The 15,790-nt window shown below is 44.3% G+C and overlaps 1 protein-coding gene across 10 annotated transcripts in view; it reads left to right on the top strand.

The window, feature by feature from the left end:
• Positions 1–14,961, top strand: part of LOC118014426 (quinone oxidoreductase-like protein 2) — a 42,164-nt gene extending 27,203 nt beyond the window's left edge. For 2 of the 10 annotated variants that reach the window (XM_035010728.1, XM_035010730.1), the window contains one exon: positions 10,921–12,845. In XM_035010728.1, the coding sequence (XP_034866619.1) occupies positions 10,921–10,995 (75 nt within the window). In that variant the 3' untranslated portion in view covers positions 10,996–12,845. Of the gene's footprint in view, positions 1–3,783; positions 4,259–7,052; positions 7,236–7,753; positions 8,237–10,920; positions 12,846–14,198 lie in introns of those variants that run through there. The other 8 variants (XM_035010727.1, XM_035010729.1, XM_035010731.1 and 5 more) reach the window with 6 other exon arrangements.
• Positions 14,962–15,790: the final 829 nt, after the last annotated feature.

Genomic DNA, 15,790 nt, shown 5'->3' on the forward strand with positions numbered 1-15,790 from the left:
CTTAACCAACTGAGCCACCCAGGCGCCCCTAGGTTCAAAGTCTTTTAAAAGAGTCACCTTTGATTCTGTTTTCTTATTCCTCATAATTAGTGTGACATATACTTTATTGCCCTAACTTGGACGTCTTTGAGAGTGAAAGGGTGCTATTAGTAGTTAAACCAGGAAGGCAGGTGTCCCAGGCAAAGCGGGATGTATGGTCATCCTGTTCATAATACACTAGTGGCCAGGTTCTGTCATCCCCACTCTAAGATATCTCTGACCTCCATATCCTCTTTTCCATTCTGCCTAATTATGTCTCATCTGCTAATTCCAGTAATTTCCTAACTGGCTTTCCCACCTTTAAACTACCCCCACTCCTCCATCCTTGTGATGCACTGTTCCCATGGTGACCTTCCCAAAGCACAGCTGTAACTGTGTTTGACTCAAAACCCACAATGGCTGCCCGTTGTCTACTTGGTGGAGTTCAGACTCTTTGAGCTGGCATTTCTTTATGTCCTTGATTTTGCCCCACTCTGCTTTGCAACCTTAGGTTACACGCTGGAGCCCCTCTTTACGCACTTACATTTTTGGCCAACCCGCCTTTGCTCTGCGCAAACAATTACCTCTACTCCCTTATCTCTGTCAAATATAAGCCCTCCTGACCTCCAAGACTGACCTCTGCCATGAGCTTGTGGCCTGAGGAGGGCGGTCATTTCTTCCCTCCACCTTCCTATAGCTTTTCCCCCAGGATTTGTCACATTCTGCCTTGCACCAAAGGGAGCAGCTGGTCCCTAGAATGAACACAAGATTCTGCATCTACGATGTGGGTTTGAATCCCAGTCTCACCTCACTTTGGAGGTGCTTATTGAAGGTCCTTGAGACTTCCTTTTCTCCCTGTAAAGTGGATATTACAATATCTTCCTCATAATGTTGCCATGAGCAATATGTGCAGTGATTGGGGAAAGTACCTGGTGCATGGTAAGCTATTAGCAAATGCTAGTCACTTTTACTTCTTTCTTTCCTCCTTTCCCAGTATAGCGTAAGTTCCTCGAGAGCAGGTACGATGTCTGATTCACCTTTGTACCTCCCACAATACCTAGCACAGTGAGTTGCCCTTATTAAATACTCAATAAATGGAATTGATTTTAAATTATCTGCAAGTCTAAATTGTGGGAATAAGTTAAGACTACGTTACCTTGGTAACCACCCAAATGTCCTTCAACAGATGAATAGGTATACAGAATGTGGTATATCCAAACAATGGAATATTATCCGGTCTTAAAAAGGAAGGATGTTCCGGGCGCCTGGGTGGCTCAGTCAGTTAAGCGGCTGCCTTCGGCTCAGGTCATGATCCCGGGGTCCTGGGATCGAGCCCCACATCCGGCTCCCTGCTTGGCGGGGAGCCTGCTTCTCCCTCTCCCTCTGCCTGCAGCTCCCCCTGCTTGTGTGTGTTCTCTCTCTGTCAAATAAATAAATAAAATCTTTAAAAAAAAAAAAAAGGAAGGATGTTCCGACACATGCTACAACATGGATGAACCTTGAAGACACTATGCAAAGTGACATAAGCCAATCACAAAAAGACAAAGATGATATGATTCCACTTACAGGAGCTACTGAGAGGGGTCAAATTCCTAGAGATAGAAAGTAGAATGGTGGTTGCCAGGGACTGGGGGAGGACACAATGGGGAGTTACTGTTTAGTGAGAACAGAGTTTTAGTTTGGGAAGATGAAAAAGTTGTTTTTTTTTTTTTTAAAGATTATTTATTTATTTATTTGACAGACAGAGAGGGAATACAAGCAGGGGAAGTGGGAGAGGGAAAAGCAGGCTTCCCGCGGAGCAGGGAGCCAGATGTGGGGCCCGATCTCAGGACCCTGGGATCGTGACCTGAGCCGAAGGCAGACACTTAATGACTGAGCCACCAGGCTCCCCAATGAAAAAGTTTTTGAGGTGGATGGTGGTGATGGTTGCATGACAATGCGAATATACTTAATGTCACTGAACTGTCCATTTCAAAATGGTTAAAATGGTCATTAAAAAAAAAGATTTTATTTATTTGAGAGAGAGAGAGAGAGAGAGAGTACAAGCTAGGGAGAGAGGCAGAGGGAGAGGGTGAAGCAGACTCTCTGCTGAGCAGGGAGCCCGATGCGGGCCTTGATCCTAGGACCCCAGGATCATGGCCTGAGCCGACGGCATGTACTTAGCCAACTGAGCCACCCAGGTGCCCCTAAAGCGGTCATTTTTTGTGTTACATATATTTTACCACAATAAAAAATGTTAAAAAAAAGCACAACATATTACCCTCACATCTAAGTGAATCCATTAGGAGAAGAGAACAGAGTGTGAGTAGAGCGCCCAGTGGAGGTTGAAATAAGCTCCAGTCGCTGCTTACAGTCTCTGGTCTGTGGGGCGAAGTCCTCTATATTTCTTAGTGCTAAACTCTGTTCTCTACTCCTCCTGCTCCAGGAGTGATAAATTCCCAGAAAGGAGAGTGGTGGGGTGGTGAGAAAACGGACAATTGACACCACAGGGATGGGTGTACCTTATCCTTGATGAGGTTTTCTTCCAATAAATGTGGTAAGAGGCTTTGTTTTCTGCTAAGTACCTCAGACCATTTGGAAACACCAATCTTCTTAGGATCTCTTCACCAAAAAAGCTTTTGGAAAAATTGAATTGTAAAATAGGAAGTGAACATTTGGGGAAAGAATTTGAAAACGAGAAAGTAGCAGAAGGAGGGGGAGGGGAAACCACCCTTGTGTCTGTTGTGGGCCCACGTGGTGCTTCCGTGAGGCTCAGAGTCCACGCTGCGCCTCTTCCATGCCTTCTCGAGCTGCCTGCCCTGAGGTTCCATTTAATGGTCTGCCTCTCCTTACCTGCTCCCCTGACCCCCGCAAATTACTTCTTCTTAAAATGAGCTGTTGTGTATTTAAATGAAAGTTGGTTTTCAAAAATATCAAGACACAAACTCTGAGGCTAATTTAAGAATTTCCTGACACCCTGTGGGATAACTGAAGACATGCGGGGCAGATCCCAGAGAGATCGGGAAAGGTGCGAAAGCCCAGCGGGGAGCCCCCTTTCCATCTGTTCAGAGCTGATCAGTAGGTGTCACTAGCCATAAAGATCGATTGTCCTCAGCTCACTAATGTCAAAATGACTTAGATTGAAAGAGGCAGTCATTAAGGAGAGTGAATTTCTTCGGGTTTAACCAGTACTGGTCAGAACCCCTAATGACCTGCTCTCTGCTTGCCGTGTCCCTGCTTCATTGGCATGATTTGGAAGCATTTGACTCATATTTTAGTCACCGTTTGGTTGTTCCACCATCTGAGCCGTTAGTCTGAAAAAAGAATCAGTGCAGCTCCAAGTGCCAGCCATTTATTCCATGTTCACAGACTTTTCCCAGCGCTTCCTTGCAGGCTGGCTGCTGGAGAAATCATGCCCACACACCTGCCTCTTCCGGTTTCCTGACTGTGGGCCTGTCCACCTGCACACACTTCTCAGCAGCCGAGGGAGGTTTCATGCTGGTAGCTGTGGAGTCATCTTGTCTCCACATCGCCAGTGTATCTGTCCCTGCTCCTTCTACAGTCTGTGGCTTCAGGAAGCTCTCTTGTCCCTTGGAGCTATGGTGAGGACCACAAAAGATTTGTTACTTAGCAGGCGAAGAGAAATAAAGGTGTCCTCGCGTAACTACTTGTATTCAACAACAACAAAAAAACTCAGAAAAATGTACGCTGTTCCTTCACTTATCTTCCTTCTCAGATTAAGTGAATCAAAGAGCAGTGATTTTTCAAAATACTTATTGTTTATAGAAGTCACGTGAAGGGAAGACCCAGATGAAGCAAACAAATGCTGGCCTGCCTGATTATTCTCTTCCTCTGGCATCTTTGTCACAGCCTATGCTCGACTGAAGCTCTGGGCTGCAAGTGTGCTGGCCTCTGGAACTTGCTATTGTTGAGGAATCCCATACGAAGTGATAGTTATTATTTTTATTTTTTGCTGTATTTAGAAACCGTTTCCTAAACTTCAGTGAGTCGCCTCATTATTTTTTAAAAATGGATTTTGTTAAAATCATTAAAACAATACCACGTGGCCACTGAAAAAAGTCAAAGCAGCAAGCAGTTTATTAGATATTATTATGCTATTTTTCTCTAACCTGTCTTATTCCCCTTCTCCAGGGAAAGCACTGTAAGCAGTTCGGTGCTAGTCTGCAGACCCTTCAAACACATACACATGTATGCATACACAGAGGGTTTTTTGTTTGTTTTAAGATTTATTTATATATTTGAGAGAGAGAGTGCGTGCACTGGGTGGGGCAAGGCAGAGGGAGAGGGAGAGAGAATCCCAAGCAGTCTCTGTGCTGAGCATGGAGCCTGACATGGGGCTCAGTCTCATGACCCTGAGATCATGACCCGAGCCGAAAACAAGAGTTGGATGCTTAATCAATCGCACCACTCAGGCACCTCTAGAGTTTTGTTTTGTTTTTTTTTTAAAGACATACATAGGTTTTAAAAATAACTGATCATAGTATGCATACTATTGTGTAATGTACAGCTTTTAATCAATAATATGTTATGAACACCATTCCATATTAGTAAATATAGATGTCTCATTTTTTAACAGCTGCTTATTACTGTTCCATAATGAGGATGTGTATCATATGCAACCACTTCCTTGTTAGTGGGCTTATTCATTTATTCACCTTGACGTAATAAACATAGCTGTGCCTCTGGGTGCCAAGCTCAGCACAGCACAGGGAATATATGACGGTGAGCAGAAGCTTATAAATCTAGTAGGGGAGACGGACATTAATTAAAATCACAAAACCATGTCAGATTAGTGCCCTGCAAGATGTAATGGGGGAACGTAACTCAGGGAGGTCAAGAGAGGTTTCCCTGAGGAAAGACCCTTCAAACTCTGTCTGAAGATGGAGGCTTCTGGAACATTTAATTCTAGGAATTTAAGGACGGAGGGAAGAAAGGGAGGAATGTTCTAGGGCCCTGTGGCAAATGAAAGCATGTGAGGGAGACGGGCTAAAAGAAGGGCAGTGGGGCTGGAGTGGGAGCAATGGAAACAGGTGTCATGAGATGAGGCTGCAGGCAGGCTGATGAGGCTGATGATGGGGAAAGAAATGGACGGGATAGAGAGCTCTGCAGGAGGCAAAAGTGGAAGGACTTGGTGTTAGATTGGATACGAGCAGGGTTGGTGGAGGGGAGAGGGAGAGAAATGTCAAGATGATTCCTAGCTTCCTGGAGAGGTATTTGAGAGGAGGAACATCAGAGGAGAATTGGGTCTTGGCAGTGGCAGGGGATATGATGGGGTCAGAAGATGAGTTTTTGAACATATTGCGACATCCAGATGTCAACTGTGTAGTTTTATGTACTTGTCCGGTGCTCGGAGGAGAGGTGTGGCCTAGAGATACAAATTTGGGTGTCATGTGCATGGAGGGTACTATCGGTACCTGTGATAAGATTGTAGAGACAGCATGGAGAGAGAGGGGACGAGGGTCTAGACCAACCGTGAACGTCCTTCCTCTCAATAGGGCTATAGAGTATTTTGTGACTGCACTGAGGACCACCGAAAGGGACTTGGAGAGGGCTAGTTGCTTTAACAGAAATCACATGAGGTTATCAGGAAGGCTGTATTGTATTGCACAGTGGATAAAGCACGATTCTCTCATTGGACGACCAGCAACTCAAGCTCTACTTCCAGCTGTTTGACCTTGGACTAGACTCATCTTTTCAATTTTCTCATGTAAAAAATGAAGATCATAATACGTTTTTTCTACCTTGCATGGTTCATGTGATGGTCAACTGAGATCATGTATGTGAAAGCGCTTTGTAAATTGTCATTTTCATGATAGATTATGAGGTTGTCTAGTACCAGCCTGTTGAAATTCAATTCAGAGTTGAAGCAAAATGTATCTTTTTTCAGCATATGTTGGGCTGACATGGAGCAAAGGAATGGTTTGATTTTTAAAAGTGTCTCTCAAATATTTCTACACTTTATTTTAGCTGAAGTCATTGTGCTCTTTTATACAGAGTAATGGAAAAGTGATGGGCGCCAATGATCTGATGTACCTCAAAGACATACAGAACCTAACAAGGTCTAGGGAAGGATGCCTAAATTGATCCAGAGGGTAGAGACGGTTCTTTTGTGAGGGATGATAAAAGAATTATGGCTCTTCATTCTGGAAAGACAGCCTGAGAGGAGAATATGATTGAAATTTATAAAATAATGAAAATCATAGAATAAAAATATGAACTTATTAAATCCCAGAGCTAGGGAAGCTTTATCATTTTAAAGAAATAGTTTTAGGGCAAAGTAAAAATAGCAGGTTTTTACATAGGAATAGCACACATATGGAACTTACTACTCTCAAAGATTGCTAGGACCAAAATCAAATATTATAAGAGAAAGATGTGTATTTCTGGAGGATAGTTTCATAGAAGATTATAAAATGAAATTAAAACAATTTGGGGGGGCGCCGGGGTAGCTCAGTTGGTTAAGCGTCTACCTTCAGCTCAGGTCATGATCCCAGGGTCCTGGGATCGAGCCCCGCCTAGGTCTCCCTGCTCAGCAGGGAGTCTGCTTCTCCCTCTCCCTCTGCCCCTCTCCCAGCCCCCTCTCGTGCGCTCTCTCTCTTGCTCTCTCAAATAAATAAATAAATTAAAAAAAAAAAAAACCAATTTGGGTAAATCTCCCTGATCTTGGAGGATGGCACCATAGAGAGTGGTCACGAAGCTTCCCTCTTCCCAACTGGTGTCCTTGTCCAGTTCAAGATTCCTGAGTGGATATGCTGGAGAGGGCAGAGCACAGAATTAGAGCTCAGTGGGCCTGGCTGCAAGTATTACCTCTCTGACCCTAGAGAGTCACTTCTTTTTTTTTTTTTTTTGGTACCTCAGTTTCCTAATCTTCAAAAAGAAAAAAAAAAAGGTAATAACATTAAAACCTGCCTAATTATTGTGAGAAATTCAACTGAAGGGATGTCTGTGGAAGTGTTTTGTAATTGATAAACATATCCGTATAAGCGTGAGAATTTCCACTTTTATTGTTGCATTTCTAATTCTATTTCCTTCAGGTGGGTTGACCTTCACCCTGTTCTTTCTGATCCTGGCCTTATTAGGGAGCAGTGTTTCCCAACTCAGAAATGAAGGAGAGCACTGAGGGCAGGGACAATCCCCTGTCCTCAAGGGAGGTGGAGAGAATGCAAATCTTTCTTCTTTCACCCCCTTTTCCTCCCTGTGAAGGTGGAGAAATAAAGGTAAGGAGAACTTTAAGCATCTCTCTTTCCACTTTGGCTGTTTTGGGTGGTAAGATGCCACCTAAAGACTAGGGTGTACCTGGCTGGCTCAGTCAGTAGAGCATGCGACTCTTGATCTTGGGGTTATAAGTTTGAGCCCCACATTGGGTGTAGAGATTGCTTAAAAAAATGAAAAAAAAGGTTTTTTTAAAGATTTCACCTATTTATTTGACAGAAAGAGAGATGGAGAGAGAGAGACAGAGCACAGGCAGGGGGAGCAGCAGAGGGAGAAGGAGAAGCAGGCTCTCTGTTGAGCAGGGAGCCCAATGTGGAGTTCGATCCCAGGACCTTGATATCATGACCTGAGCCGAAGGCAGACACTTAACCAACTGAGCTACAGCTCTTGCAGATCTTAGGAAAACTAAAAAAGGCGAGTACAGGGCTAGATGAGAAAACCATGAGGATTGGTTTCTTAATGGCATCTGTAGGTTTAGAATTTAAGGGAGAGAGAAAAATAATGACTGAAATTTCCTTTCAAGACGGCCACTGCAGTTCACTATGCCGGAAAGCTGATGGAGATCTGGAGGGAGAGACTGTGTCTTGTCTGGAGGGTCCTCTGAATCTCCTGTGTACCCTAAGGAATCCGACTTTGGCAGAGGAGATCCAGGAACAGCAGGAAGAGAGAGCTGATAACAAATAACTTCTTATTTCCACCATAGCAAATATGAACTGCTTTGCCTGGCTTCCAAGCACTCCACCCACCGTACCACCTCCCCTGACCTCATTTCCCATGGGGTAGAATGGAAGGAGAATGGCCCAGAAGCCAAGACAGCCCTCGATTTGAATTTTGGCCTCAGCACTCATTAGCTGTGTGAGTTCAGCTTCGAGTCCATAAAACGGTGGTAATAGTAACCCCCTTATCCTTGAGTTGCAGTGAGGTCCGATGAGGTTATATTTGTGAAGCACTTAGCATAGTGCCTGGCACATCATAGGCCCTAAATAAATGTCGGCCTTTGTCATGACTCATCAGTACTCTTTATTCTAAGGAGATGGACTGCTAGATAATGAGCTCCGTGAGTGCGGGGACCAAGATGTGCTTTGCTCACTATGTGTCTGTGGTGTAAGTACACAGAGCCTAAAGAAATGAATTTCTCTGCACCAAGCCCCTCTCATTCCTTTTCTGTGCAAGTTATATCCATTCAGGGCCCCGCTGAAGGCTCATTTCCTCTGGGAAACCAGCTCATATTGATCTTGCTCACTTAGGAACTCCTGTAGCACATAATTCAGCCCCTAGAGAGACATGGATTTGCATAGTTGTCTTTTTGCATTGTATATGTTAGTCTTAGCCTTCAATGACGTTCAGCATCTAGTGAACATTTGCTATGATCAGGGCCTTGGTTTACAGATGCAACCAGGGAGAAGTTCCTTCGTCTCAGGATCTTTATCTGAAGACACTTACCCCTGCATGGGACCCAGCGTAGCAAAGTGCCCATCTTGCTGTTCTTATGTGCTGCTTTGGACACGTGACACAGTGGGATGCTTTGCAGGAACTTCTCCCTTTGAGGTCCTGGGAGACATATGTTCTGGCACTTACTGCGTCTTCATTCCTGGTATCTTTCCTGATGGGAAAGCTGTGCAGGGGGTTTGTATTATGGCTCATTTGTCTCAAAAGACATAAAGCAATACTCAGAATACTTTTTTCTCATAAGAGCATCATTCCCATATCAAATGGTGTCATTCTCACTTTACCCAGGGCAATTGCTTAAAAGATTCCTCTTCCTTTCCTTTTGTTCTGAAATATGCAAAACACCAGCGTAGAAGCTGGATGAGGCCCACCTGACTCTCTTTCTCCATTACTTTTCTGAGGAAAGAATCAAGGGCAATGTCTTTTTTGAAGGCAGGTCTGGGGAAGATGTCTCCTGCCATTGGTTTCTGCTCCTGTCTCAGACTTACTTTCTGATGTGGTTTCCAGGCCACCTTTCTCGGTTCTGATGGAGCCGGGGACCACTGTGATCCACCAGGGACCCCTCCCTGCAGCTTGCAAGTCAGGGTCAATCACCTAGCTGTTCCCATTGAACAGTTCCCTTTTGACTTCAGCTTGTAAAATTTCTGAGATATATATATATTTTCATTTTTATCCTCTCCTTTTCTTTAAAGGTTATTTTAAAGTTAAAAATAACCATAAGGAGACCTTGTGATCCTCTTCTCACTGACCCAGATATTTTAAGAGTTTAAAACAGCAGCTCCACATCTGGGGATATAGGCTGGCTCTCGGGAGCCAATTAGCCAAATGTAATAATAAAATATTAATCCTATTTCCCACACATAAAACACTCCTTGTTTTTCCCTTGCTGATCCAAACCCTACTCACCCTTCAATGCATTGTACAAAAAGCCATGGACTTGAGGATAAAAAACTTGGGCTTGGTCCCTAACTTAGAAACCTGCAAGCTGTCTGACCTTGTTCAAGTCACTTTATGTGTGTGGACATTGGTTTCTTCCCCTGGAAAACCGAGATGCTAACTGTCTCACAGAGTTAAGGTTGAAGGCTTTGGGTCCAGCCTAGTGCCTGGGGTCCCCAAAACAGATTCTAAGGAAATACTTATCAAACTCCAGGAAGCCCAATTTGAGTAATCCTGGGATCATTAATCTCTCCTATTTAGGGATTTCTGTATTACTGAGTCTGTCTACACCATAAATTTAACAGTTGACTAGACCTTGTCTTTCATCTGTGGCTCTAGTGTTTTCACATCCTCAACTGCTGGATAGGTTCCTTTGCAGGATGGTGCCATGTGTTTTATTTTTCTCGTGTCAATGTTGCAATAATAGGCACTTAATCCTTGATAATTGATTGATAGAGTACATCACCCATCTTACTAAATTTGGGTTCTGTAGCACAAGAGAGGTTATTTTCATTGTCTTTATCTCTCTAATTTCACCGCCTGATGCTAGTGGTGAGATCGTAGGAAATCTTTTAGGCTTTCATTATCTTGTCAATTTTGGCTTCTCATCACATATGTGCTATCATTTGTTCAGGATACTGCTGATCTGTGATGAACACAAAGTTTGTTTGAATTGCTTATCCACTATAAGGATGGGTTTTCCGCTGAATCGGCTTTGTTTTTTCACTCAGGCAGGGTTGAGGTCCTGGTGAGACCACCAGCTTTCACTGCCCTGGAACTGAGGTCTCTAAAGCAGGCCTATAGTTGCCCTCTTCTGTGGTGACAGGCTCTCAGGGGAATTAGAGATTTATTTATTTATTTATTTATTTGAGAGAGAGAGAGAGCATGAGCAAGTGGGGGTAGGGGCAGAGGGAGAGAGAATCCTGAAGCAGACTCCCTGCTGAGCATGGAGACTGCCTTGGGCTCCATCCCAGGACCCTGAGATCACGACCTGAGCCAAAATCAAGAATTGGCTGCTTAACCGACGGAGCCACCCAGGTGCCCTCTCAGTGGATTTAAGAGCAGCCCCAAGAGCCTGTATTCTTGGGTAAGAACAGTGCCCCGGCTGTCATATCCCCTCCATGAATTGCCCCATGAATGGTTGTGGGTTCAGTTGTGTCCCCCCCAAAAAAAGGTATGTTGAAATCCTAGCCCTCAGTACCCATGACTGTGACCTTATTTGGAGATAGGGTCTTTGTAACTGTAATCAAGAGGAGGTCACACTGGATTAGGATGGCCCTAACTCCATGATGGTTACCCTTATAGGCAGAGAGAGATTTGGACACAGAGGAGGATGGCCATGTGAAGACAGGCACAGAAAATGGAGTGATGCAGTCATGAGCCAAAGGATGCCAGGGATTGATGGGAGCCACCAGAACCTGTGAAAAGGGAAGGAAGTATTCTCCCCTAGAGTCTTCAGAGGGAGCATGGCCCTGCTGACACCTTGATTTTAGACTTTAGCCTTCAGACTTATGAGAAAATAAATTCCTATTATTTTAAGCCACCAAGTTTGTGATAATTTGTTACAGCAGCCTTAGGAAACTAATATACCACCCAAGAGTCTAAATATAATACAAAAGGGAGGTTTTAATTGAAGTCAATTACCCATCTTCCCCTAAAAGGCCTTGCTACTAATCCCATTATGCCTTGTGATTACCCTTGTGATTCCCTCAACCCAGCGCTCCTGGGTCTCCTTCCCCATGCAGCTCGGTACACATCCTTATTTGACTTTATCTCCCACCCTCTGCCCCCCACCCCCTCCCACTATGTCCTAAGCCTCTTCTCTAAATGTCCCTCTCACTGTTCTGCTCTGACTGATACCCAACTCACTCCTGAGGACATGGAGCTACCCCTCAAGAGTCCTAGGGCCTGATGGTGCGGCCGGTGTCTGCTTTGCTCATCATGGCCGCTCCCGGACCATTGCTCCTCCCTGCCCCTTCCCCACTGCTCTGAAGAACAGGCCATCCAATCTCCATAAACCTCCCATGCTGGGCCAGCCACCAACCCGAGGTCACTCCTCCAGTGCAGCCCAGAGCCCTGCTGGCTCACGTCCATGCTCTTCACCACTCCTCTCCTCAGGCCTGCTGGTTGGCCTGCTTAGACCAGTCAACTCCAACCCTGGCTGCACTTCAGAATTGTTTGGGAAACTTTTAAAAAACCTCGGGCACTGCCACCCCCACCTCTGAACCAGTTGAGCCGGAATTAGAGGATCGGAGGCCCATGTATATTTTAGGAGCTCCCCAGGTCATTCTAGTATGTGGCCAGGTCTGAGACCCCTGGTATGGGAGATCAACAATGCCTTCTCAGCCAACTAGTCTTACAGTAACACTCTGTTGCTCGTTAGTAGGACTTGTACTAGTACTAGTACTTGCGGATTTCTGGCACCCCTCTCTGGCTGCTACCTTCTCACTTCCAGCTTGTTCCCTCTGGAACCCCACTCCAGCCATTGTTGGGTCTCACTGTCTCCACCAGGCCATCATCCCTAGACCTTGTCACCGTCCATCACGGCCCTCAGGCCTTGCCCTCAGACACTCACCTGAGTCCATGGAGCAGGCTCAACGCCCTTGCCTCTCTCCCCTCTACTGCCTTTACCTGCCAAACCCCCAGAACTGGTAACACTCTACTCACCTGCTCAGGTCTGCATCCAAGCACCAAATCTCCAAATGTGGCTAGATTAAAAATACGAAGCAGGCTTGCAGGTCTTAATTTTATGAACTCAGAGCTCGAGTGGATTCTCAGCGGTGCCTGGCAACACTGTCTTATTTCCCCAGTTAATTCACTTCCCTATTATTCAAGAGGCTCTCTTACACCTTTTCTCTCCAAACCAGCTCCCACCAGAATCCAAACTTCTCACTCCTCCGCTAGGCCAACCTTGTTCCTGTCTCAAGACATTTGCACTTAGAGTTCACTCTACCTTCCACATTTTTCCCCGGATCTTGCCATAGAACACCCCTCATTGGTTTTATCTCACCTTCTCAGGGAAGTATTCCCTGATTCTTCTACCTAAAATAAGCCTCCCACCTCGATCCTGACACTCCATCTTCTGACTTGTTCTTATTTTCTTTATAGCACTTACCATCATCTGATAGGACATGATGGGTTTATTTTTGTTTGCTTATCTGTTTCCCTAAGAAGCATACAAGCTTTATGAAGGCAGTTCCCTTCTTTTTTTTTTTTTTTTTAAGATTTTATTTTTAAGTAATCTTTATCATGGGGTTCGAACTCATGACCCTGAGATCAAGGGTCACATGCTCTACCGACTGAGGCAGGCAGGCACCCCTGAAGGCAGTTCCCTTCTGATCTGCCTAGTTCATGTCTAGATCCCCAACACCAGGTCCAGTGCCTGGCATGCTGTAAGCTCTTAGTGAATGAAGGAGTGAATGAACAAACAAAGGAATGGGTCTATGTTGTGTATTTTTGAACTGCTGACTTGGGAGGCTGTGAAAACAGTGATTAATACATGTGCTGGATCCAAAGTCTGGTTCGACCAGGGCTGGCTGTGGGACGTGGAGTGCATTACTCAGTCTCTCTGAGCTTCCATTTTCTGATTTGTAAAGAGGGGAGGATCTTCTTGGTTGGTGAATATGTGGAGATACAGGGGGAATGGCATGCGGAGAGAGGGCATGGAATAATAATAATAATAGTAATAACTAATATTATTAGGCTGCAGTTATAAACCATAGACTGTAGCACTTTTCTAAGTACTTTACCTGTAATGACTCAGTTGCAGTTGACTCTTGAACAACATGGGTTTGAAATGCATGAGTTCACTTATACATGGATTTTTTGGATAAATACGGTACAGTGCTGTAAATGCATTTTCCTTATGATTTTTTTCCCTTATGATTCTTTTTATTTTTATGGTTTTATTTATTTATTTGACAGAGAATGATACAGTGAGAGAAGGAACACAAGCAGGGGGAGTGGGAGAGGGAGAAGCAGGCTTCCTGTGGAGCAGGGAGCCCGATGCAGGGCTCGATCCCAGGACCCTGGGATCATGACCTGAGCCGAAGGCAGACGCTTAACTGACTGAGCCACCCAAGCGCCCCTTTCCCTTATGATTCTTAATAACATCTTCTTTTTCTAGCTGACTTTATTGTAAGAATACATATCGTAATATAATAACATACAAAACGTGTTAATTGACTTTTGTCGCTAATGCTTCTGGTCAGTGGTAGGCTATTAGTAGTTAAGTTTTGGGGGAGTCAAAAGTTATACATGGAGGGGCGCCTGGGTGGCTCAGTCGTTAAGCATCTGCCTTCAGCTCAGGTCATGGTCCCGGGGTCCTGGGATCGAGCCCCACATCGGGCTCCCGGCTTGGCGAGAAGCCTGCTTCTCCCTCTCCCACTCCCCCTGCTTGTGTTCCCTCTCTCGCTATGTTTCTATCTGTCAAATAAACAAAATCTTAAAAAAAAAAGTTATACATGGAGTTTTGACTGCGCAGGAGGCTGGGGACTGGGCACCCCAACCCCTGTGTTCTTCAAGGATCAACTGTACTCTTCCCAACAACCCCTGAAGTAGTTACTATTAACCCCATTTTACAGATTCAGAAACTGAGGTCCAGGGAAGGGAGATGCAGTGATTTACCCGACATCAGTGGATCCAAAGAGTGGCAAAGTCAGGACCCCAGCCTGGTGGTGTGGCTTCGGAGCCCGGGCACATGACTGTTGCGATATACTGCCTCTGCTCAAAATCTTCTTGCATAATCTCTCCTGGGGAGTTCAAGATGTTTTCCCACCACGTGACAGTCTTGTGGTGGGAAAACATAAGATTTTGGGGCTGCTGTATGTAAGTAGTTTAGTTGAAGGGATGGAGCTTACAGTTCTTTCGAGTAGAAACATTTGTACTTGTTTCCTGCCATGAATTTTGGTTTTAGTAAAGTCAGAGCCAATACCTTCAATGGGTTGCTGATATTTGAAAGAACATGCCTATGAGACCCGAAAGGTATGTATTTGGGACCTAACAGTCATTGCATTTTTCCACATTGTATTCTGTTGTTTAGTTACATACAGTTCTATAACTTCTCCAATTTACCCAAGATATCTGAGCCAAGGAAAACACAGGTTTATGAATATATGGATGTATGCTTTTTGCACATTTTCCAAATGTGTCTTTTTTAAGTCAGGGAAAACAAGACTGCAAGATTGTCATCAGATCAGGGTCACGAGTCCTGTGTCACTTAAGGCCCAATATCATCAATACTAGCCTGAACAGTAGAAGTATTCTTAAGTAAGAAAGCTCATAATTTGAGGGGTGCCTGGGTGGCTCAGTCGTTAAGCGTCTGCCTTCAACTCAGATCATGATCCCAGGGTCCTGGGATTGAGCCCTGCCTTGGGCTCCCTGCTCAGCCAGGAGCCTGCTTCTCCCTCTCCTGCTCCCCCAGCTTGTGTTCCCTCTCTAGCTGTCTCTCTCTCTGTGTCAAATAAATAAATAAAATCTTAAAAAAAAAAAGAAACCTCATAATTTGAATATTCTTTCATATTTCTTTTAGTATTGATTTCTTTTCTCACCCCCCTCGAAATTACCTTATGCTTCTCTCCCTCTCCTTTTCTCTTCTCACATTTACTACTGACATTCCACATTGGGCACTTATTTACATTCTCCTTTTTATGGATCTCTCTATGTATCCTTCGTTTCTTATAGTCGAATGATTATTATCAAGATAAAAGACAGTACACTAATCGTAAGACAAGGTGGCAAATGCAGTTCATATTTAACTATTCTTTGCGTAAATCTAAGGAGGTGTTCTTTGCATACAAAGCAAGAATATGGTAATTAGGAGTGTCTTCTCTAGTTATGACAAGTCACGTTAGGCAGGATCTATCCTTAATATTTACAGCACAATGTTGTGGGATAATGTCTGAGAACCAGAGCCCTAAGTTCTCCTTGTGTGACCTTGGACAAGTTATTTAAGCTCTCTGAATCTCCATTTCTATCCAAAATGATGGGTGGAAATAAAAATCCTTTTAGGATTAAAAAAATTTGACTCTACTGTGGGTTATTTTTGTAGTTGAAAGTGAAAGAACATTTCTTTTTAAAAAGTTGTTTTTAAGACAGTTCTATAATTCAGAGATTTTATCTAAATCAGTCATTTTCCTCATTTAAGTTTAAAATCAGGAGCTTCCCCATTTCCAGG

The sequence above is a fragment of the Mirounga leonina genome, unplaced genomic scaffold (assembly GCF_011800145.1).
Source record: "Mirounga leonina isolate KUSES-001 unplaced genomic scaffold, KU_Mleo_1.0 Mir_154, whole genome shotgun sequence".
NCBI classification, from domain to species: domain Eukaryota; kingdom Metazoa; phylum Chordata; class Mammalia; order Carnivora; family Phocidae; genus Mirounga; species Mirounga leonina.